Here is a 24791-nt window from a genome sequence, read left to right as displayed (position 1 = left end):
AAAAAAAAATGACCAAGTAAGAAATCTACCTCTTACTGCCACTCCAGTTCATACGGAGTGATAAGACCAGTTGAATTATGTTCCTCAGAACATAAGAACGAAAACACTGTTCCATCCTGATCTCCCACACTCACAAAGAACTACTTCCAGAAACTACGAAATACAAATGAGGTTAAGATGTAAGTGACAGACACACCTTACCTATTTCTCAATGTTGTAGATTTCTCTCACAATATAACCCTTCTCCTAGAATGTTTTGATCTACCCTCTAACCAAGTTCTATATTAGGGTTAGTTCAAGTCTCATAGTGTTGAATCTTTTCTTGATCATACTAATTAACTCTATCCTAAATTTTTTCCCCAGTCACTGCGCCAATTATTTGGGTCAACATAAACTGCCTTATATGTTTGTAAATGTGAATATCTTGTAATCCAGCTAGGCTGTAGGGTCACTGAGGACACAGGCCAGTCTTGTACTGTCTTGTATCCTCCAAGTTCCTTGACAGAACACCTGTTTGAAACATTACCACTCAATATTGTTCATGCCATATAAGTGCAACTAAGATGGCTTATGGCCAATCAGGAGGAAAAGAAATCATTTTGAGTTTTTTAAAAAACTGAAGTCATATCAAGGGAGAAAGGCTATGCAATTCTAACTCCGAAATAAAGGAAATCATCTGGAAACAAGACAATATTCTGGTTTGAAGTCCTAAGTACTAAGCTCCCAGTACATAAATGTTTGAGGTCACATCTTTCTTACCTTTCATAGGAGAGCCCTGAGGTGTGGCTGGGACATGGACTCCCATACCGGGACCACGACGGTAAGGGAAATTTTCAGGACTATATTTTTCACATAATACTTGCATAAAACTCCTTCCACTAGGTTGATCCATCTTCCTTTCCTAAAATTCTACAAGAAACCAAGATATTGTCAAAGTTTTTTATTTGTCATATATGAAATTTTTAGTGCAAACCAATTATTTATAAGGCACTAGCCCAGGCACTACAGGCATATGAGACATGGTCACTGTCCTCAGGAATTTACACCTTACAATTTAGGGGGGGCTATATACGCAGACAAATGACAGCAATGCAGTCTAGCATATGATAACTGCAGTATGGATTAACAGTGCCACAAGATGTAGATAAGGAGAAAATCATTTCCAGTCAAGGGTAACAGGAAGACTTTTCACTGGTACCTAGGGTTTATGTGTTAAGAGGAAAAAGAAAGGTGGAGACTCAACATCAGACTAAAGAGTCTGTATGAATCCTTTGATATTTATTCCTCAAAATCTATTCTCCCCTTCTTCCGTAGTAAAAGAATTTTTTTTTTTTAAGTAGGCGCCGCACCCAGCATAGAGCCCAATGCAGGGCTTGAACTCACAACCCTGAGATCAAGACTTGAGCTGAGATCAGGAGTCAGACACATAACCGACTGAGCCACCCAGGCACCTTAGTGAAAGAATTTTTCACTGTGCACATAGTACTTAGGGATGAGTATATGACTAAGTTCTAATTGATGAGATAGAAACAGTCTATGGCAGCTTCTGGGAATCCTCCTTAAAAGATAGCCAGAATGTTCCCTTTGCCTCCTTCTTTGTCTCCAGGTCAATTCTGTTGCCTAGGAAACAAATACCACTTGGCACTATGGGCCCACAGAACATACCCCAAGGATAGTGGAAAAAGAGGTGACAGGAACGTAAGTCCTAAGGACTTCATGGAACTGAGCTGCCATAATGGTTGTGTATCTCTGGAAATTTAGTGGAAGATATATAACGCTCTGTTTTATTTATGCCACTGTTCCATTTTTCAGTTACTTATGAATGGACCCAATCCTGACTAATACAGAATGTCCTTTCTTTCTGTTTTGAGTTCAGGTAGACTCTACCATCTAACTACAGGTCCAAGCATACACTAATTCTAGCATCCTCTCAGTACGCACACATAGGTTAAAACATGCTAATTTCTGACAGTCTGCTAACCCCTTTTCTTGAGGGGCTGGCCTATGATCTATATTAAATATGAATCGAAATATAGGCAATTTAGCTTTTTACTAAAACAATCAGAAAAACCAAGGAGAATAAAGAGTACTCTAAGAAGGGATATCATGAAAAAAGGTGTTTAATGATGTGAATGTACATGGTCTAACAGAAAACAGCATCAGAAGTAACTAAACAGGAACCTCACAGCAGGTCATGTGTGCTATATTAAGAAGCTGAACTTTCGTGCTATTCCTTATGTTCCACAAATAAGTGAAACCAAATGATAACTGACTTTCTCTGCTTGACTTATTTCATGGAGCATAACCTCCTCCAGTCCCATCCATAGGCAAACAATGAATCATGGAACACTACATCAAAAACTAATGATGTACAGTATGGTGACTAACATAACACAATAAAAAAATTTTTTTAGAAGAAACTGAACTTTATTCTGTAGAAAACAAGAAGAAATTAACAGGTATTAAGGAAGGGAATATAACCACCAAAGTTTTTGGAAAACCCATTCTGACAATCAAATGGCTGATGCATACGAAGGAATACAGATTGAAGGTACGAGAAGAGCTAGAAGGACACTGCAGAAACATAGGAGACCTCAGGCAAGGAAAATAAAGCAAAAATAAACTATTGGGACTCCATCAAAATAAAAAGTTTTTGCACAGCAAAGGAAACCATCAAGAAAACAAAAACAACCTACTAGATGGGAAAAGACATTTGCAAGTGATATATCCAATAAGGGGTTAGTATCTGGAATATGTAAAGAACTTATACAACTCAACACTAAAAACAAACAAACAAATGATCTGATTAAAAAATAGGCAGAGGATCTGAAGACTCTTTTCCAAAGAGGACTACAGGTGGCTAGCAGGCCCATGAGAAGATGCTCAGTATCACTAATCATCAGGGAAATGCAAATCAAAACCACAGTAAGATACCACCTTACATCAGTCAAATTGGCTAGTATCAAAAAGACAAGAAATAAGTGTTGGGAGAGGATGTGCAGTAATTGGAACTCTCATGCACTGTTTGTGGGAATGCAAATTGGTACAGCCGCTATAGAAAGCTACATTGAGGTTCCTCCAAAAATTGAAAACAGATAAACCATAAAATCCAGTATTTTTCTCCAGTGAACAGTCACCCAAAGAAAATGAAAACAGTGATTTGAAAAGGTATATACACCCCTATGTTTAATGAAGCAATATTTACTACAGTCAAGGTAAGGAAGCAACCCAAGCTTCATTCATCAACAGATGAATGGATACAGAAGATGGGGTGTGTACACACACATACACACACACACACACACACACACACACACACACACACACTGGAATATTACTCAGCCATAAAAAAAAGAATGAGATCTTGCTATTTGGGACAAAACAGATGGACCTAGAGGGCATTATGCTAAATAAAATAAGACAGAGAAAAACAAATACCATGGGATTTCACTTCTTTACAGAATTTAAAAAACAAAACAAAAAAAACATCTTTTTTTTCCCCGAGATTTTATTTATGTATTTGAGAGGGGGAGAAGGGGCAGGAGAAGGAGAGAATCTCAAGCAGGCTCCCCACTGAGCACGGAGCTCAGTGTGGGGCTTGATCTCATGACCTGAGTAGAAATCAAGAGTTGGATGCCTAATAGACTGAGCCACCCCGGCACCCCAAAACCAGACTTTTATTTTTTTTTAAGGATTTTATTTATTTATTTGACAGAGAGAGTACAAGGAGGTGTGGGGAGAGGGAGAAGCAGGCTCCCACTGAGCAGAGAGCCCGAAGTGAGACTCAGTCTCAGGACCCTGGGATCACGACCTGAGCCGATGGCAGATGCTTAACTGACTGAGCCATGCAGCCGCCCCCAAAACCAGACCTTTAAATACAAAGAAAAACATGGTTGACAGATGGGAGACAAGTGGGGAGATGGGCGAAATAGATAAAAAGGATTAAGAGATACAGACTTCCAGTTATAAAAAAGTCATGGAGATAAATAAAAAGTACAGCACAGGGAATACAGTAATATGGTAATAACGTTGTATGTTGTATGTATGTAATAATATGGCAATAACATATGTATGTTGTATGTATGTAATAATATGGTAATAACACTGTATGTGGTTGTATGTATGTAATAATATGGTAATAATGTTGTATGTATGTAATAATACGGTAATAACATTGTATCTGTGTAATACTGCATGCTGACCATACTTAACCATGGTGAGTATTGAGTGATATACAGGATTGTTATATATCTGAAACTAACATAACATTGTATCATAACATTGTATGTTAGTTATCCTTTAATAAAAAATAAAGTGCAATGCTATAAAACGTTTAAAAAAAAGAACACCCAAAACGAAACAGGAGAGAGATGATGAGGGCCTGAGGTGATACAGTGGTAGTACAAAGAGAAAGCAGTGGCAGATTCAAGGTCAATTTAGAAAGCAAGCTTTTCGGGAATTATGGGGGCTGAGGAGAAGGAAAAGACTGACCCTCAGATTTCTAGTACAGGTGGCTAGGTGACTGATGATACCATTAAGTAAAATGAAAATATGAAGAGACTGAGTTGTACGAAGAGAATGATGAATCCCACTGTATACAACATATTCAGCCCGAGGCATTTGTGGACTACCCAGGGGAACAGTCTGCAGTTGGGTGAGAAACGTGAGCTGAAGGGGAAGATTTTGACATCAGCAGGATATAGGAAATATTACCAGTAAGAATGGCAGGACAACAGAACTCTCCGGGACACTGATGTTTAAGGAACAGGCAGAGGAAGCAGAGTCATGAAAGAAAAAAAAAGGAATAACCAGAGGAGAGTATACAGTCAATATGTTGAGAATTTTTTATTAGAAGGGCAGCAGACAAGCAGGGGAGGCTGAAATGGGCTGATAAATAAGGCAGAAACAGGAAGGAGTAGGGAATTGGGGCAACTGTCCAGATTTTCCCTCTTAAAACAGAAGAGGGCTGAACACAGCTAACAGAGAAGCAGCAAGTGGAACTGAAGAGGCTGAAAATGACTACTGGTATATGGTCCTAGAAGCAACCATGGGTATGAACATTAAAAACTTCTCAGAAGGCTGTTCGATACAAGCCAGACCATGCTGCATACTGTTTACCCATGGAAGTGACATATTTACTTCACTGTGTCACACTGGTTTACTTTGGCTTATACAGTTTAATGATACTGAGCATCGGGCATTTTTCTCATGGGACCGTCCTAACTCCATCACCAGATTACAAAGGGGAGCGGAGGTGGGTGGTTTAATTTCCCCAGTAGGGGCTCACAGCATCTGGCACAGTGCAAGGCACAGAACTCAACAAACATCTGCTGACAAGTGACACTAGCCCCCACGTGCTGAGTAGAAAGAGCAGAGAATTCGCCACTCAGCTCTACAGTGTGGTGTCACTGGGCAAGACACTATTTCTCTAGGACTCCCATGTCTTCGTCTGTAAAGTAAGATATAAATATCTCTACTACTTGGATTTCAGGGTTGCCATAAAGCCTTAAAATATCCAAATGCAGTTTGGGATTCCAGGGCTGTTGCAAAACTCTAAAACATACAGATGTTACTAACTATATATTACAGGAGGTTGTAGCATGGTAGAAACACATGAACGTAGGAGACTCAGGCTCTGTTATTTACTAGCTGGGTAGAATATAAGCTAGTTATGTAACCTCTCTACTTTAATTTTCATACCTATGGATGGGCTAAAAATTTTCTCTTGGGTTTGTAATAAGAATTTGAGGGGAAAAAAAAAAACAGCTCATGAATATAAGTGGTTTTAGGGTTGCCTGAGTGGTGCAGTTGGCTGAACGTCAGACTCTTGGCTTCGGTTCAGGTCATGATCTCAGGGTCGTGAGATGGAGCCCCACGTAGGGCTCCACACTGGGTGTGGAGTCTGCTTGGGATTCTTTCTCTCCCTCTCCTTCTGCCCCTCCTCTCCCTCCCTCTCCCTCATAAATAAATAAACCATTAAAAAAGAAAAAGTGGTCTCTAAACTTGCTTCATTCCCTGGATTACCACCAGGCCCATGTCCACTGTCCTCTGTGAAACCTATTCACAAATGCCTAGAACACACAGTAGATACGACTAAGCACATGTCCACCTACTGAACGAAAGTTTCATTTACCAAGGTTTAGACCATCAAGTACATTTCATAATAATGATATCACAGGTTATCTTGAAAATTCGTGGCTGCCTTCGGTCAGTCTCCTCATTTGTAAGCTTAAAGATAGAACCTGTGTTCTTTCTGTCGACACAGAGTGATAAATGTCTGCCGCTGTCTTCTATGCCAGCACTGATTGTGTCAGAACTGAACGGTGTGTTCATCGAAGGCTCCGGGAGCCTTCAGGTGGACGGTTCTTTTATGACGTAAACTTATCACCAAGAGCAGACAACACAGAGCAGGACCTAGGCCACTAGTGACAGACAGCATAGTTCCCATCAAGGACCTGTCTCAAGCAGAATGCCAACAGAATTTGTAGATACGTTCAACAAACGTCAAAGAAGTTACACTGCCACCTTCTATACAATTAGCAGTTCAAAAGAATAAAAAGTGAGTGGGAAGGGTGCTGAACTGTCACTGTCAGAATAATACTCCCCCAGTTTAAACAGCATCTTTAAACGGAGGCTTTAGAACCACTGCAACCAATACAAGGGCAAAAATCTTTACACACCTTAAATATACGCAAACCAAAAAATGGCAACATCAGAGACACACTCAAATTAAAATAAGTGCTAGTAAGCCAGCAATCATGGGAACTTAACAAGTTGTTCCTCGTGGCCTCATGCTTTTAACAATTCTTCCAAATAGTCTGGGTTTGGTTTTGTTTGTTTGTTTGTTTTATATCTTCCTTTTTTCCTAAAGACTTAAAAGAAATGCCAGGCACCTTCCCTGGTCATTTTCCAGGATAGTTCACTGGAATAGCTTTCCAGGAATGCAGATAGTGTACACATTAATACACGAGTTTTGAATTAGGACATTAAGACTGCAAAATGGATCAGTAACATAAATCTATGTAAAAATCTGTTGGGGCAGTTTTGGGAGGAACAGTAGGTGGGAAAGGAAAACTGAAAACCAAACAGACCGAATAATGAGGAAATACAGGATGGAAAAAGATCTTTAACTGGAGCCTTTTAAAAGTTTTTTTGGAGGGGATGGGGGGTAATCTATGACTTTCTGGAAAGAACAGGTGTCACATTACATCTGACTACCTCTACAGTTGGCAGAGTTTTAATGCACTTCTAAAAGTATTCTGAATTGGTTCTGAAAGCCAAGAGCCAGGAATCTTGGGTGATGTTGCTTGGTTCCATTACCAAGTCCTGGAGTGTGCCTGTGAAAATCTCAACTGCTTTGTGCCTCAAATCCTAACTATAAAAGTGCTTGGAGAAAGTGCCTGGAGAAAGTCAGGATGAAGTGCAAATCGGCAGATAAGCTGCTCAGTACATTTTTGCCAAGTAGATTAGTATCAGAACAGAATATCCAGTCACCTGAAACTCCATTTGTACTTTATGTTCCCAATCAAAGGGTCAAGGTCAAAATCAGTATGAAACTGAACACAACTGATCAGTATTTCTGATCACTAAAACTGGAAGGTATACAAGATAGATCTTTATGCTGGTACGCAAGATCATTATTCATCAAAAAACTTTATGGTAGAGTACCATAAAGTGTGAAGACCACTGGTCTCACTCACAACTTAAAAAAAAAAAAATGCCACCCTACAGACTCCCAAACTATACCTTTTAAAGCTTACAAAAAATAGATTGATCTGCTTATAAATGGATAGGATAAAATAGAAATTAGTAAAATTAGTACCTATGGTTGACACCAGAGAGAGGAAAGGAAGACTAAGGGAGGGAAGGAAATTTGCTTTAAGGATTAAGTTCACCCATTTGAACAACTGAACCCACTGCAAACACACACATTCTTCTGCTTTCATATATTATCTCTCTGAAATAGAAACATTTTAAGTGCTATATCTGGAAATAACCTAATAATTTGCCACATGACTTTTTATTTCTCATTATTATCAACTGTCTGTGAAAAAAATTCCAAATTGGACCGTGTGAAATTTAGAATATTAATTTAAAAAAAGGAGTTGGGGAGTGAGGAAGCAAAGAGAAATAAAAGGGTGGCCGAAAGGAAATAAATAGTTTTCTCTATTATCCCTTTTCTCACACTTTATCAAGTGGTTCCCATTAAGCCTATCTGCCCATTCATTTATTCATAAAATGTGTGCCCTCACAATCATCTCATTTAGTGTCATTCAACAAAGATGAACCTAAAACAACCAAAAACAAAGACGAACCAGACACTGACTCTGTGCCAAGCACTGCGCTACACACGAAAGAAAGTGAGAATGAATACAATCCATACTCTGCCCTCAGGGCATCCACAGTCTAGAAGGAAATACACGGGGATAACACAATACCTGAAATAAGGCACACAGAAATAGTGAATTCAAACAGAAGAAGTGATTCGCTTTTGGAAGTACGATCAAGGAGGCTGAAGGTAAAACCAGAGCCATTTTGAAAGACGATGAAGACTGGGTGGACACGGTGGCGGTGAGTACTGCAGGCACAGGGCTTACTAGAATGTGAAAAGGCACAAGAGACAAGAGATGAGGTATGATGCAGCTCGCTAAAATATGAAACACACATCGGGAGAGCAGGTGAGACAGGAGGCGGACGATGGTTGGCTCATGACTGACCTTGCTCAGGTTCCACTTCCTCTTAGAGAAAAGAAAACTTTTGCTAGATCTCTATGAATAGGGTACGAGGATGAAGGTCACTGATCTTTACCTAGAATATCAAGAGGTCAAAAATGATGAGAACTTTTTAAATCCCTAAAAGCCCGGGCAGGTTGGAGTTTGTTCCTCGTAAGGGAAGCGCTTTCAGTGCAGACGGCGGGTAGAAACCACAGCATAAGGAATTCAGGATGTAAGTGAGGACTGAGTATGGACCAGCCTTTAAGAAGCTCAGATGAAAAAGGGAGGACCATGAAGAAACACCCAGTGCTCAGAAAGAGAGTTTTCTATCTTGTTCTTTTTTTAAAAAGGACAAAAGAGAAATTTATAGGCTGAATCTAGGGTGTGGGGGGGGGGGACGGGGGGTGGGGGGGAGGTTGACAAAAAAAGTCTGAAGAGGAAAATATGAATAGTTTCAAAAAATCTCTTAGATCAGTAGATTTCTCAATTTTTGCAAGTTTGTTTTTTAAAGCCCTTTATTTGCTTTGTGGACTCCTAATATCAACAACAGAGAGCTTCCTTTTTAGCAATGCCCACTATACCCAAACCCTGCCAGATTCTTAGACATTTGAGGTAGCTGGGACTCTAGTCTGTTTCATTTTCTAAATCTTTTGGATCTTCAACGTAAGTGCACCCCAGTAAAACATAATTACTCTGGGAAAGTACACAGGTGTGTCACATATTTTTCCCTTCAGGAAAGATTAAATAAATGAATGAAGGTCTATTAATAAGCTTCTTTCAAAATAATTGTTCTTTAAAAATGCAAGTGATAGACATTCTGAATTTTAAAAAAATGTCCAGTTGAAAATTAGCACAAAACCTGTAACCCCATATACTTTTCATGTAGGTGTAGTTTCCTTTTTATGAAGGCATATAAATAAGTGTTACCAAAAGCTTTTCATATCAGAAGCATATCATGCCATAAGCCCCAGCCAGGAAGCTTTGGTCAACAGATTTAGCAAGTAGGTTAAGCTTGAGGATGCACCTAATGGTGTGTATTTTTTCTGGGCCATTTTCCCATGCTATGTAGATACATATTTTTTTAAACAAAACTGAATTACTTTTAGGTTGTTGTGTAACCTGCCTTTTTGCTAAATGGCTCATGAAAAACTTTCTGTATCAGTAAATATATATCTACATAATAATCGTTTTTAAGGTTTATAAAGTATTCCATTAATAAGCTTCTGCAGCTAAAGTCATAAATGGCAGCTATCTCACCCATAAAAACACTTCAGGGACATCGTGCAAGGCAATATGATTAAGCTAGACAGTGCCATCCTGTATGACTTCTAATTTCATTTATCATACAGTACATATACCTGCAATTTCACTGCACTTAACCTCTCCTGACCACTATATAATATACCTAAATGGATGCCTTATTAGGATGAAAAATAAGGAAAATAAATTATAAAGCTTCCGAATTAGTCAGCAGAATTACAGTTCAGCAATTCACAAATTTACTCTGGGTATTCCAAGTGCCCGACTTGACTATGGCTGATAAATCCATTATCAGAACACACCACGCCGCCACGATTTCACACCCTACTCGGAACCACCCTATTTCTCAGTCTCAGCTGTACACTAAACTACATTCAAGTGTAAATGTAGCACATCAACTCTTCTTGGTAGAAGATTACAAAAAAAAAACAAAAAAAAAAACACCCAACCAGCAATCAAGCCCCAGACACATCCAACACTGCCAAATGAAATGTGAATTCTGACTCCTCATCAGTCCTTGGGATTATACTTTTTGAGTAGGGCACTGCTACTCTCTTCACTTAGCACAGCACTGGGCTTCACCTTAAAAGCAGGACAGACATTAAAATACCTAACCCAAATTCTTTACTTCGTTATATTAGAGGCACCAAAGATATGCGTAAAACTGTGACTCTGTTATCAGCAAGTAGGAATTCAGAGCTGTCCATATCGTCTACAAAAGACCCATACTGCACATGCGGCACGTCTGATGTTGGGCAAAGAGTCCATTTCCTCATCTACAACAGCAGGCTAGCAAACATGACTTCCTGTCATGCCCAGGGTCTACTAGATGTAAACATGGCACTTGAAATTTCTGATCTAAACACGTTAGCCCAGGAATTTTATGATTTTGATGAAAAAGTATCTGAGAAGAAAAAACTTAACACTTTAAAAAATAAAAATACATACACACATAAAAAAAGAAAATACTGCTATTTAGACCAAAGTACCTCTTTATGTGAAAATATTTCTAAGCACTTCTTTCTTGATTTGCACAGCTTCTTACTGTCCAGAAACGTTGGCTTAAGCGAGTTGTCTATATCTTATGATATCAGGCATTCTGAAATAAAAATTTAAAAAAGCACTTTCTATACACTTTCAGCAATCACAAGAACAATGAAAAAAGTTTAACATTCATTATATCCTTTACTTCAATGGCTTCCAAGGAGAATTCCACTCTTACTCCCCCTCTTGACTCCTTCATCAACAAATATGCATCCAGCCCTACCTTTCTATGTGGCCAGATTCCACTTGGGAAAATCTCAAGTCTTTAATGTTGCACTCACTCAAAATTCAGGAGGTAGATACATTAATTCTTGGTTTGAAGTTCCCCAAAAGCCAAGTGTCCCCACACCGAGATTCACAATCTTTTAAAGCCTAGTAATTTCCATAACCACCTTCTGAAATAGACAAACTAACACTTATCTCTGTTTACAGGAGAGTAAACCGAGGTGACTTGCTTGGGTTTCTGTGGCCCAACCAGCATGCTAAGTCATACTTTTTGCATCCTTAGTCTGTTGAGACATGTATGCTATCTTTACTAAACACAGGAATATTTCACGTCAACAGTATATGGCATCATGCACAAATCACAGAAATACCAACTTATTAAAATAACTGAAAACTATTACAGTCAAAATACCTCTTAAAACTGTATCAGTGTTCCCAAACCACAGAACTAAAGCAGTGGGACTGACTGGTCAAGCTACCAAAGGTACAAAAATTATTAATTTCCTATTTTCTCCAAAAAGTAATGGATATTAGTCTCTTGAACAGAGCAGTTTTCTTTAGAAGAAAATCAAAGATGCATGCCATCTTTCAGCTGTGAATACACAAGTTTAAGGTCATTACTCAGCTGTTTACAGGACAGATTACCCCCATTATCTCTCCTCCTGAACACCTACAGAAGCTATCAAGTTGAAACAAGCCTTCACCAGGAACAAACTACTAGTTCATCCCTCTGCATGCAACCCTGTAGAGTTGTTTACAAACCATTCTGGCTCATAACCAGGGATTACCAAAATGTTAAACATTAGCCATACGGAGAAGTTGCAGTTTACAGGTCATAAAAAAAAAAAAAAGGGGCGCCTGGGTGGCTCAGTGGGTTAAGCCGCTGCCTTCGGCTCAGGTCATGATCTCAGGGTCCTGGGATCGAGTCCCGCATCGGGCTCTCTGCTCAGCAGGGAGCCTGCTTCCTCCTCTCTCTCTCTCTCTGCCTGCTTCTCTGCCTACTTGTGATTTCTCTCTGTCAAATAAATAAATAAAATCTTAAAAAAAATTAAAAATAAAATCACTAGATCCTTCTACATTTAGTGTTATGGAGGTACTGTCCAGGGTAACACCTGCTATTCTAAAACCAAATTGCCTGGATGTAAGTCAGGACTGACTCCACTACTCTGTAGGGTGGTGGGCAAATTATTTGGGCTGAGTCTCATCATAAAAAGGCATAAGAGATAGCCCCTAGCTCCTAGCTTATAGGGTTGCGAATGAATGAATGGAGATAAAACGGGTAAAAATGTGTAGCACAGTGCCTGGCACCTAGAATGCACTTAATAAATATCCAATGGTTATTGCTTCTACTGCTACCCCTATCACTACTACCATCACTACCCAGGGAACATGGTAGCATTAATATACACCTGGGGGACTGACTTATAATTTTTGTTAAATAGATTTGATCTAATTTTTTGGGGGTCCCAGGACTATGCCAATTAGTGCCAATTAATGATTCAGGCACTAAAAATGTCTGACCCTAATAATTTTATTCCTCCTTAACTGGAAGGTCTTTTCCTCTCTTCTCCATCTTCCTAAATGTTATGTATTTTTCAACACCTTGCTCAGAATCTACTTCACAGATGAAGCCTTTCCAGATACCTCCTGCCATAATGATCCATTTCCTTTGAGCTGAGCTCATAGAATCTATTGCCTAAAATAGTCAGTGGGTGATTCATCAATCACGTGTTGGCATGGCATCATTTTTGTCCCATATGCCATTATAATTTAAATTGTGTACAGTGATGTGGCTTTTCACGTGTTTATGTCTCATAGCATTAGACTGTATAGCTCTTGAGGGTAATGTCCATATCCCATAATGCTTCTCTTTATCAATCAAGGGCTGGAATTTTGCATATAATTAGCACTCTGTAAGTGTGCTAATCAATGAGTTTTCTAATCATTTTTGAGTGTTTATCACATGTACTTTACAAAATAAAAAAAAGCAAGTTTATTAATAAGCTGAGATCTGAGTACTTGAGAAAAAAATGCTTCATAGCTACCATTGAAATGCATAATTGTGTGTACCTCTACATGGAGATTCCAAAAATAAGAGATGAAATGATAAAACAATGAATCAGGAGCAGTCAGAAATATTTGCTACCTAGCACAAGTTAAATTATTCTGCAAAAACTACAGCCACAACAAATTTAATACTGATTACTTTAGTATCCACACACTTCACATTTCATACGCAAAAGTCAATGATTTATGCCATACTTCAGAAAAACAGGCACTGTTCAGTAACTAAAGATGGATATATGTGCCTTGCTGGCGAGAATGTAAAATGGCATAGCTACTGTGGAAAACAGTATGGCAGTTCCTCAAAAAATTAAACCTGTAATTACCATATGATCCAGCAATCCTACTTGTGAATATATAAAAAAAGAACTGAAAGCTTGGCCTTGGGAAGATTTGTACACCAATGTTCCTAGCAGCATTATGCACAACAGCCAAAAGATGGAAATGACCTTGCTATCCATAGATGGATGATCGGATAAGGAAAATGTGGTCTATCCACACGATGGAATATTATTCAGCTTTGAAAAGGAAGGAAATTGTAACACATGAATGAACTTTGAAGACAATGTTAACTGAAAGAAACCAGACAGAAAAGGACAAATACCATATGGTTAAAGCTTATAGGAGTTATCTGTGGAGTAGCCAAATTCATAGAGGCAAAAAGTAGAATGATGGTTGCCAGGGGCCGAGTAAGGGAATGGGGAATGAGGAGTTGCTGATTCATGGGGACAGTCTGGGAACATGAAAAAGTTCTGGAGATGGATGGCACCATGAATGTGCTTCATGACATCAAACTATATACAGTTAAAAATGGTTAAAACAGTACATTTTATGTTATATTTTACATATATATGAAATATATATTCATATGTTCATTTCATTTCACTCATTTCATATATAATATTTAAATATTAATATTTATTAATATTAATATAGTAAATATATAAATATTTCATATATGATATTGCATATATATGAAATAATAAAACATTTCAAAAAATTAAAAAATAAAATATATGCTGTGTATATAAAAAAAAAAGATGAACAGCCAAAGTTTCTGGTTATTATTCTCTTGGCACACTTATCAAATTAACACCAACAATGCACTTAAGAATCTTAAATGGTGAGTAAAGGATAAACTAGCCAAGTCTCAATAAATGCATTCTGTGAGAGGTTTGATTTATAAAGTATACAATCTTCATTTATCTTTCTTGGACTCCTTTACTGATGTTCACATGGAGAAATATCACCAACGGATGAGGATTTAATAGAGTTGACATTTTAAAAACCTCTAAAGGGCACTTGCCTTTAAAAAACTTATGCCTTAAGTTACTAAGAGTGCCTACGAGAAAATATGATCCTCACACAAAAGTCACAGTAATAAGGGTTTAATAATTTACATTTGTTTTCAGTATTTTAAGGGTTGCAATTCTTTCCTAAAATTCATTTACCTGTGAATGAAATAACAACACTGAGATTATAAATAAAAACATTCTCTAGCAAGAAGTGTTTTTTTATTGAGATAATGGCATTTGGCAATCAGAACTTTGTATCTGAGAGATCCACTGCATTAAAGTTATTCTCTTAAAATAAAATGTTATAAAACATGTGTAAGCATGAGAGGAAAAAAGGTGCTAAAGGTAATGGTCTCCTGAAAGACTGCTTCTAACAAGATTTCACAGTTTAGTCAAGCATCATTATTAAAGCATTGTTTGCAAATTCACCCACTCCATAAAATTCGTTTGTAACCCCCAAATCAGTATTTGCAGCATGTTCCCCATCATTTGTAGATACTAATCTGAGGTTCACACTTCCCGCTGAGATATAACAGGCCAGCACTCTGCATCCTGCATCAGCTCTCGCATTGCAAACAAATTGTAAACTTTCATTGTAAACTCACATTGTAAACTTTCCATGATTTAGTGCCATGGTTTTCACATCTTTGTGTGATTTTGGTTGGTGATTTCACTATTGAAAGTGAACTGTGGAAGTGCTGCCTAGTCTTACACACAAGAAGCCGTGGTATGCCTTATGGAGAAAATCCATGTTAGATAAGATTTACTGTGGCATGAATTATCAGTGCCATCCACTCTGAATTCAAAGTTACTAACTCAACCATATATACTGAATAACGTGTATATTAAACAGACACACACAGAAAAAGGTTATGTAGTGATCAGTTGACAAAAATGTTATGACCACAAGCTGGCAGGAACCAATCCCCGTATCTCCCATAGGAGCAATGGGTCCATATTCACTCATTAAGTTTTCACAGCAACTTTGCATGACTACCATAAATAACAAGAACCAAGAACCGACAGAACTGACTTTATTTTTTTTTTAAAGATTTTATTTATTTATTTGACAGAGAGAGATCACAAGTAGGCAGAGAGGCAGGCAGAGAGAGAGAGGAGGAAGCAGGCTCCCTGCTGAGCAGAGAGCACGATGCGGGACTCGATCCCAGGACCCTGAGATCATGACCTGAGCCGAAGGCAGCGGCTTAACCCACTGAGCCACCCAGGCGCCCTGAACTGACTTTATTTTGTTAAACAATGGGGTGGGGGAAATCAATGGAATAGAAAAGACAGCACACAAATAGGCCCATGTGAATATGGCAGGAAATGGCAAAGACATCAGTAGGTCAAAGTTAAACTTCAGTAACTGGTCTTGGGACAAGTGATTATGAATCTGGGAAAAGGAAAATGAATCCTTACCTCAAAACACAGAAAAAGACACAACTGCCGATAAAATGCCAAAGTCAAACTTGACTTTGAGAAGAGAAGTTATTTTTTTTCTAACAGGAGAAGAGCTTTAAGATTTTGATTTAGGGAAATACTTCATAAACAAAACAAAAAGAATCCATTAAGGAAAAATCAAACAGAAAAATAAAAAAACTTTTGATCATCAAAAGACATTAAACATAAAAAACTAAAACTCAGAAATGGGGAAAAGATGCTCCCAACACATGTAACTAATATGGAGAACTCCTAAAAATAATAAGAAAAAGGCAAACAATTCAATAGAAAAATGATAAAAGACATGAACAGTATTTAACAGAAGATAAAATTCAAATGACTAATATATGTAAACGATGTTCAAGTTTAATAATATTCAGAAGTGAAGATGAAAATCTTAGTAAAATACTATTTTATATAAATCAGCAAGACTTAAAAACTCTGATGATACCAAAGTGTCAGAGAAGTTGTAGAGCAGAAACTCACTGGTAGTGGGAGTAAAAATAACTTGATAAAAACTGGTATGAACACCTTGGAAAACATTTTATCACTGTCTACTGAAGTTGAAGATGCACATACCCTGTAATACAGCAATTCTACTTCTCACTGTAAAATCTATAAGAACTCGTGACCAGGAAACAAACACAAGAATGCCCACAACAAAAATACTGTGTGAATTTTTGAAAAATCCTGGCCCAAAAAAGGCCCTACCAAGAACAGGTAATGGGATAAATTACATTATATTCATAAATGAAATGTTACACAGCAATGGAAATTAACAACTGATAGTTCTCAATGGCTTTCTCATCAAAATGAATGACTTTTAAAATCAAGAAATTGAAGACACAAATACATGGAAACCTATTCCATGCTCATGGATTGGAAGAATTCATATTGTTAAAATGTCCACATCACTCAAAGTAATACAGATTCAATGCAATACTTATCAAAATTCCAACGGCATACTTCACAGAACTAGAACAAGTCATTCTAAAATTTATATAGAACTATAAAAAACCTGGAACAGCCAAAGCAATCTCGAGGAAAGAAGAAAGCTGGAAGCATCAAGCTACCTGATTTCAAACTAAGACTACAAAGCTACAACAATCAAAACAGTATGGTAGAGATAAAGGGGATTAATAGTACTTACGTTGATGAGCACCAAGAAATGTATAGAATTATAAAATCACCATACTGTACATTTGAAACTATTACAACACTGTACATTAATTATACTTCAATTTTTTTTTTAAAGTGTGGTATTGGTACAAAAACAGACACACAGATCAATGGGACCGAACTGAGAGTGAAGAAATAAATCCACACATAATTAATCTACAACAAAGGAGTGTACAATAGAAGACAGTCTTCAATAAATGATGTTGGGAAAACTGAACAGCCACATGCAAAAGAATTAAACTATATCACTATCTCACACCATACACAAAATTAACTCAAAATGAATTAAAGCCTTGAATGTGAGATCTGAAACCATAAAATTCCTAGATGAAAGCACAGGTGGTACACTCCTTGACATCAGTATTAGCAATGTCTTTGTGGGTCTGACTCCAAAGACAAGGGAAACAAAACAAAAATAAACAAACAGGACTATGTCAAACTAATGTGCTTATGCACAGTGAAGGAAACCATCATCAAAATAAAGAGGCAATCTACTGAGTGGGAAAAGATATTTGCAAGCCACATATCTGATAAGGGGTTAATACCCAAAATATACAAAAAACTCATACAACTTAACAACAACAACAAAAATCCAAACAACCCGATTAAAAAATGGGCAGCGGATCAAAATAAATATTTCTCCGAAAAAGAAATACATATAACCAATATGCACATGAATGCTTACCATCACTATTAGGGAAATGCAAATCAAAACCCACACTGAGATATCATTTAACACCTGTTAAAATGGCTATTATCAAATAGAAAAGAAACAAGTGTTGGCTAGGATGTGGAGAAAAGGGAACACTTGTATACTGGTGGGATTGTAAACTGGCACAGCCACTGTGGAAAACAGTATGGAGATTCCGAACAATATTAAGAATAGAACCATCATATGACCCAGCAATCTCACTTTGGGGTATTTATTCCAAGAATACAAAAACACTAATTCAAAAAGATGTAGATACCCTTATGTTTGCTACAGCGTTATTTACAACAGCCAAGATAAGGAAACCTAAGTGTCCATCGATAGATAAATGCATAAAGATGATGAGGTAACTTATACAATGGAATAGTACTTAGCATAAAAAAGAATGACTTCTTGCCATCTGCAACAACATGGATAGACCTTAAGGGTATTACACTAAGTGAAATAAGTCAGACAAGTACCGTATGACTTCACTCAAAAGTGGAATCTAAAAAACAAAACAAATCAACAACAAACAAAATACAACAAAAATAAACTCATAGATACAGAGGACAGAATGATGGTTGTCGGAGGGGAAGGGTGGGGAATGAAGAAAGTGAAGGAGGTCAACTGATTGGTGATGGATGGCTGCTAGACTTCCAGTCGTGACCACTCTGTCGTGTATGCAGATGTGAATTATAAGGCTATGTACCTGACACGTCCTTTAAAAACAAACAAACAAACAAAAACACTGTTGAAAAGATAAAATAATCACAAAAATATATATAGTACAATTCCACTTCAAATTCAAAAACAGCATATATCAACCACCGTATTGTTTAGGGTCACATACATATGGAATACAAACTACAAGGAAAAGTCAGAGTAACACACACAAAATTCAGGGGTGTGGCATCCTTGGAGTGTGAGCATGTATTATCGGGGATTGGCACACAGAGGGCAAAAACAGAACTCTCAATCCCCTCTTCCAACCTGCTCTTCCTCCACCAGTCCCCACCTTTGGAGCTGTATTTGATCTCTCTCTTCCTCTCACACCCCCATGTAATTCATCAGTGAGGTTTGTCAACAGTACCTCCCAAACACCCCAATTCTGCCCAATTCTTTGTGTCTCCATTACTTTCCTCTGGTGTAAGCCTCCATCAGCCGCTCACTGGGACTGCTGCAATAGCTCCCCTCCCTGTCTCTCACGACTACACCACCATTCTCCACAACGAAGCCAAGTGATCTTTAAGTCAAATCACATCCTCTAAGTACTCCAAAGGCCTCCCTTCTCACTTAGAATGAAACCTAATCTCTATCCTGGTCTTCAGGCCTCCCTCCAATCTGTTCTCTGCTCACCTCTCTGCCCTTCCATCCTCCCACCCACTAGGTTTCGGCCAGCATGGCTTTCTACTTCTCAAAACTGCCAGGCTGATTTCCTCATAAGGCATTCGCACAGGACTGCCTTCTACCTGGCTCTTGGTTTTGCTGTCTTCATCTCAGCATCCAAGCCTCAAATTTAAACACAAATGTTACCTTGTCAATGAGGCTGCCTTTAACCAACCCATCAAAACTAGGGCATGTAGGGCAAAGGCAACAATCACTGCTACCATCAATCACTTACTACTCCAGCCTCTCTCACTCTTGATAGCACTTTCCACTGTACGTCAATTTAGAGCTTCGGTCCCCTTCCACCAGAACCTTAAGTCCCACAAGGGTAGAGATCTGTCAGTCCAGCTCAGTGATACATGCAGGATTATCTGGCACAGGACAACAAACATTCACTGAATGAAGACGGAATTTTACTTTGATGTAGTATGTTCTGGCAGTGAAAGGAAAATCAAGTACTGGTGATAAGTATGACAGAATTGAAAGAGAAATTTTGAAAATCACTGGAAAAGCATTAATCGCAGAAGAACTTAAAAGTATCCTTTTCTTTTCCTTTTTTTTTTTTTTAGATTTTATTTATTTATTTGACAGAGATCACAAGTAGGCAGAGGCAGGCAGAGAGAGAGAGGAGGAAGCAGGCCCCCTGCTGAGCAGAGAGCCCGATTCGGGACTCGATCCCAGGACCCTGGGATCATGACCTGAGCCGAAGGCAGCGGCTTAACCCACTGAGCCACCCAGGCACCCCAAAGTATCCTTTTCTTAACAGAGCTAGTAATAGATCACATTCCTAAGGGCCGTTAATGAATTATTAGTAAAAAAAAAAAAAAAAGTTTCACACAGCCATAGTCTGGAATTTTGGAAGTGTGTCATCTTGCTCAAATCTGTTTTTAGAAGAGCATGGTGCTTCAGTTCAGCCTAAGCTCAGATCTGCACTGGAATTTGAACAAGTTACTTACCTCTTCATGCTGCTCTCTCATTTGTAAAATGGAACTATTAATAGCTACTTTGTAGTCATTAGAGTCACTGTGAAGATTAAATGATGTGTTTAAAGCATCTAGTTGTATCTGGCATGAAGTAGTCAACAAATTGTCATTAAGATTATTATTAGTGCTGGGAATAGGGAAGTCCTGATGAATGGAATAGCTCAAAAACTGTGTACCCACTGTAATGTAAAGCATCATGCTAGGTAAGTAATTCTCAAATTTTACTGTAGAAGACCTCCACCTAGGCAAATCCCAAGATTCTGATTTAGTAAGTCGAGGGTGGAATTTTCAGAGAGCTGCAATTTTCACCAAAATTCCATCAATTCTGATTCACTTGGTCCATGAACTCTGATAAATCCTGTGCTAGGTGTCCTAAAGATTAGAGGTTCTTTGAGCTTCCTGCCCTCTATGAATTTACAATCTAAAAGAAGTAAAAACATATACAAATAGTACAGAGCAATGTAGGAAAAGTAGTGTAGACAGGACTGGAAAGAAAGACTCCAGAGAAGAAGGGTCATCAGTAATAAAATGATGAGTAGGAATTCATGATGAACACATTTCCCAGACTTTCAGGAATAATGTTACAAAAGAAAGTACAATGAGCAGAGAACTTGGCAAGAACAGAGGATCTGCAGTTAGGATGGAAAGACAATGTCAGGGAAAAAAACCAAACAGAGGCTCTAGAATACCATCAATGTCAAGCTCAACAGTATGGGCTTTATTCTGTGCTGGCACTAGGAAGTTAGTGGTTTTTGAGTAGAGAAATGATAAATTAGGGTACTGTTCTTTGGAAGAGTACTCTTGATGAAGCTATGCAAGATCAAGTAGAATGAGAGTAACAGACAATGGCAGTAGTGAGGGCGCCTGGGTGGCTCAGTGGGTTAAGCCGCTGCCTTCGGCTCAGGTCATGATCTCAGGGTCCTGGGATCTAGTCCCGCATCGGGCTCTCTGCTCAGCAGGGAGCCTCTTCCCTCTCTCACTCTCTGCCTGCCTCTCCATCTACTTGTGATTTCTCTCTGTCAAATAAATAAATAAATAATCTTTAAAAAAAAAAAAAACCAATGGCAGTAGTGAGGCTGTCAGCACTCTAATCTCAAAGGAATGAGAGTCAGGAGAAGGTAATGAAAAAGATTAAAAAGGAAGGAATGGTAACTCTTAATGACTCACTGCATGTAGGGCAAAGGCAACAATCACAGCTAGCTGACTGCTTCACTCCTCAAGTCCAAACTGTAGCACTGTCAGTTTCATGTTACTTTCTAGAACTTTTTCTTATATAGCTAATTAGCCTAAGTATATAAAGAGTTCACTTGCTTAAAACAGAGCCCACAATTAAGAGGTCAGTAAATAGGACTCTGACTAGCCAAAATACATGTCACATAGTTCATACACTAAAAGTACTTGTGTATATATAATAAACATAAATACATATACAATAGAATATTAGTCAGAGCTGCACAATCATATTTTACACAAAGTTCTAACAAATGTAAGCAACTAACTTCCAAACCCACAGCAGTCTGGAAACAAAAATTAGGGGAAAAGAGCCTTTTTTAGGACATACCTAAGAGTCTGAGGTTCAAGAAAAAAAAAATAAAAACTATAAAAAAGCACACACAATCACTCAGGTTAAGTTCTCCACAACTGTTTATTGACAGGTACACATGATTCCCAGAAAAACGAAATTAATGAGATTCTTCCTTCATGTTCCAAGCAACTACCACAAAAAGAAAGCTTTTAAACATTCTTTAAAACTAAAAATTTCAAAACAAATATTCACCTGATAAAAAGATAATCTTTAAAGGATGGCTGATACATGCCAACCCAGACCCTCTCACCAGTACCCAAGATACAGTCAGTAAGTAAATAATTTACAACACACAGAGTTTGAAGATGATTAAAAATGCTTTCGTAAGGCATCTCATCAAGAATATGGCCCCCAAAATGAAGTTTAATTGGTCAATTCCTTCCTGATGGCTATGACCTGGAATTCCATGTCCCAAATAATATGAAGGCATCATCAACAAGAATTAACACCAATAAACTGGTCTTAAACACATACCCTGTAAATTTACCTACTGAACTCAGGCAACATAATACTTGACACTCAACATCATGTAACAATAAGCTGAATGACCACCTTTAAAAAAACTTTTAACCATAGCAACTCATGAAGGTCTCCCACTTCGTTCACCAATACTTGTTAATGTTTATAATATGGTTCATATAAAGACCTCATCTATTTTACAAACAGATGAAAACATCATGGCAGGGGGAATTAGATGTTGACTGACTCAAAGTTACACTTGGGTTTATGATTATGTTTCAAGTATATACTAAAGCCATAAATCTGTATCTTTAATTAAGTAGAATTATTAAACCACGTATTACTGGAGTTAGAAGGATTTAGGTTTCAGCTTGAGAGTTTTTAAATAGCAGAAAAGCAAACCAGTGTATATTTACAACACTGTAACATTAAAATTACCTCAAGTAGATTGTGGGATAAATCAACTAAACTGAATTAGGCTTCTCATTTTCTTTCACATGGCAAAGAACAGAGAAAATTAAAGCATATACTTCAAAAATGTCATATAATGATCAGGCCACATTAAGATATCAAAGATTAAGATTATGTTCCAAAACACCAAATCTGCTATGTTATAAATATATGTAAACAAATGAAGCAGTCAGTTGCACCGCCACCCAAACCCATCTCCTAATCATCCTGGCTCCCAAGAATCATACAACATGAGGACACTAACTGAAGCCAAAGAAATGTGCCTAGGAGACAGTATTTTTCAAAGTGCAACCTGTGACCCACAAATCAATTTAGTGGATTTCAGTCAGCATTTTTAATGGAAGAGAATGGAATGTAATAGAAATTACCAGAATGCATCACATGTAATAAGGGTAAACAGTGCTGTGTGAAACTTTTCATTCATATACAGGTATGTACTAGACCATAATGTAAAAAGTACTTCTTAATATGGGGCATGATTTTAAAAAAAAAGGAAAAGTTTGAAAGCTCTTACCCGAGAGATCTAGTTCTAATATCTGAGGACCCAAAGGCTGAGTGTTTTCATTAGTCCTCAACACCTGCATGTAATATCTTTGCTCAAGATGGCCTCTTGGAAACCAATTTAAGACCTCCAGGGCAGCGTAAAAAGAAAGGGGTCAGCCCCAGCTAAGCCTGTGTCTGGACCTAAAAGGGTTGCTAACTTCCCCCAAACAACAGCCCTAGGCGGTGCCTACAAGCTCTGGGTAACTTAGCAACCTTCAGACTAGAGCTCCTCCTTTCTCCACTGGCTGTCAACAGTTCAATTCTTCCAACCAACTTTTCCTAACTACAACTTCTAAAATCACTGTGTCAAGAGAAGACAGTATGAAATTTCTTCTCGCTCCATCGATTCCCAGAATATCTCCCTAGGAGAGGATCTAGAACTCTGTACTCCCCATTCTCAACAAAGAATGAAGCTCCACACAGACCTCTACACTGCCCCCTTCCCAAACCCCAGGACGGGGTTCTCTCCTCCCAGGCCCCACCTTACTCCAATCCCCTCACTCTCAGCATCTCCCAACTCGAGGGCCAAACGATTCTCCCGAAAGCCCGTCTTAAACTACCGCACCCTCTCATCAGCCCCTGGAAGGAGCAGGCCTAGTGTCCCAGGAGCCTGGAAATGCCCGCCAGCTCCATTCCCCACCAAACCTCCCTGGGGACATGGCCTCTGCTTCCCCTCCCCCACTCTGGATACAGTAGTTCAGAGACAAAGTTTTCTATTTCCCCAGCAGCCCCAGACTCCTGTCCACCTCCTACCACCCAGGGAAATCTTTCCATCCCCCACGCCCCGGGGCTTGGTGAGAAGCCGGGATTCTCCCAGGGACTCAGGCTCCCGCCTCACCCCGCCCCCGCCCGGCCCTCTGCCTGCTCCCAATCCAGGGCCCTCCCCGCGCCTCCCCAGCCAGGCCAGGCCCCATCCTCCCTACCGCCGCGGGCAGGTGGCCCATTTCTCCCCTCCTCCCAGGCAGGCCTCGTCCCGCTCCGAGTGTTTCCCCGCGCTTCCCCACACTGCGCCCCAGCAGGAACGGCCCTCCGCGCCTCGGCTCCGAAGGGGAGCGCCTGGGGCCTCGAGAAGCCGACGGAGCCGGCGGGCCCGGGCTCCACTCACCCCTCAGCCCGGGAGGCGGGGGAGCTGCTGCGGCGGCTCCTCGGGCTGCGCCTCTCCTCCCCCCTCCCGGCCACCGCCGTTGCCGCCGCTCAGCCTCCGGCCTGGTCCCGGCCGGCCCCGGCCCGGCTCCGCTTCACCTGGTCCCCCACTCTGGCCGCCGGAGCCCAGTGTCCTGCATTGACCCGGAAGCAGCTTTCACGGCCCAACAACAACACGTGACCCTGCCGCACGTGTCACGTCCGCTGCGTGGATGGGAGGGGGCGCCGGGGGAGCGGTCCTCCCCTACCAAGCTCGGGTTGCCATAGCAACGGGGAGGCCTCCGCGGGCCTGGTGGTCGCCGCGAACGC

The 24791-nt window shown here is 39.3% G+C and overlaps 1 protein-coding gene across 2 annotated transcripts in view; it reads right to left on the bottom strand.

Annotated features, from left to right (window-relative positions):
• LOC122912377 (tubulin-specific chaperone cofactor E-like protein) overlaps positions 1-24572 on the bottom strand; it is a 156859-nt gene extending 132287 nt beyond the window's left edge. For both annotated transcript variants that reach the window (XM_044258063.1, XM_044258065.1), the window contains exons 1-3: positions 24445-24572; positions 10964-11073; positions 760-909 (exon numbers count right to left, since the gene is read on the bottom strand). In XM_044258063.1, the coding sequence (XP_044113998.1) occupies positions 760-892 (133 nt within the window). In that variant the 5' untranslated portion in view covers positions 893-909; positions 10964-11073; positions 24445-24572. The remainder of the gene's footprint in view (positions 1-759; positions 910-10963; positions 11074-24444) is intronic.
• Positions 24573-24791: the final 219 nt, after the last annotated feature.

Source organism: Neovison vison, chromosome 7 (genome assembly GCF_020171115.1).
Source record: "Neovison vison isolate M4711 chromosome 7, ASM_NN_V1, whole genome shotgun sequence".
Lineage (NCBI taxonomy): Eukaryota > Metazoa > Chordata > Mammalia > Carnivora > Mustelidae > Neogale > Neogale vison.
This window is presented reverse-complemented; position numbering and strand designations above follow the sequence as displayed.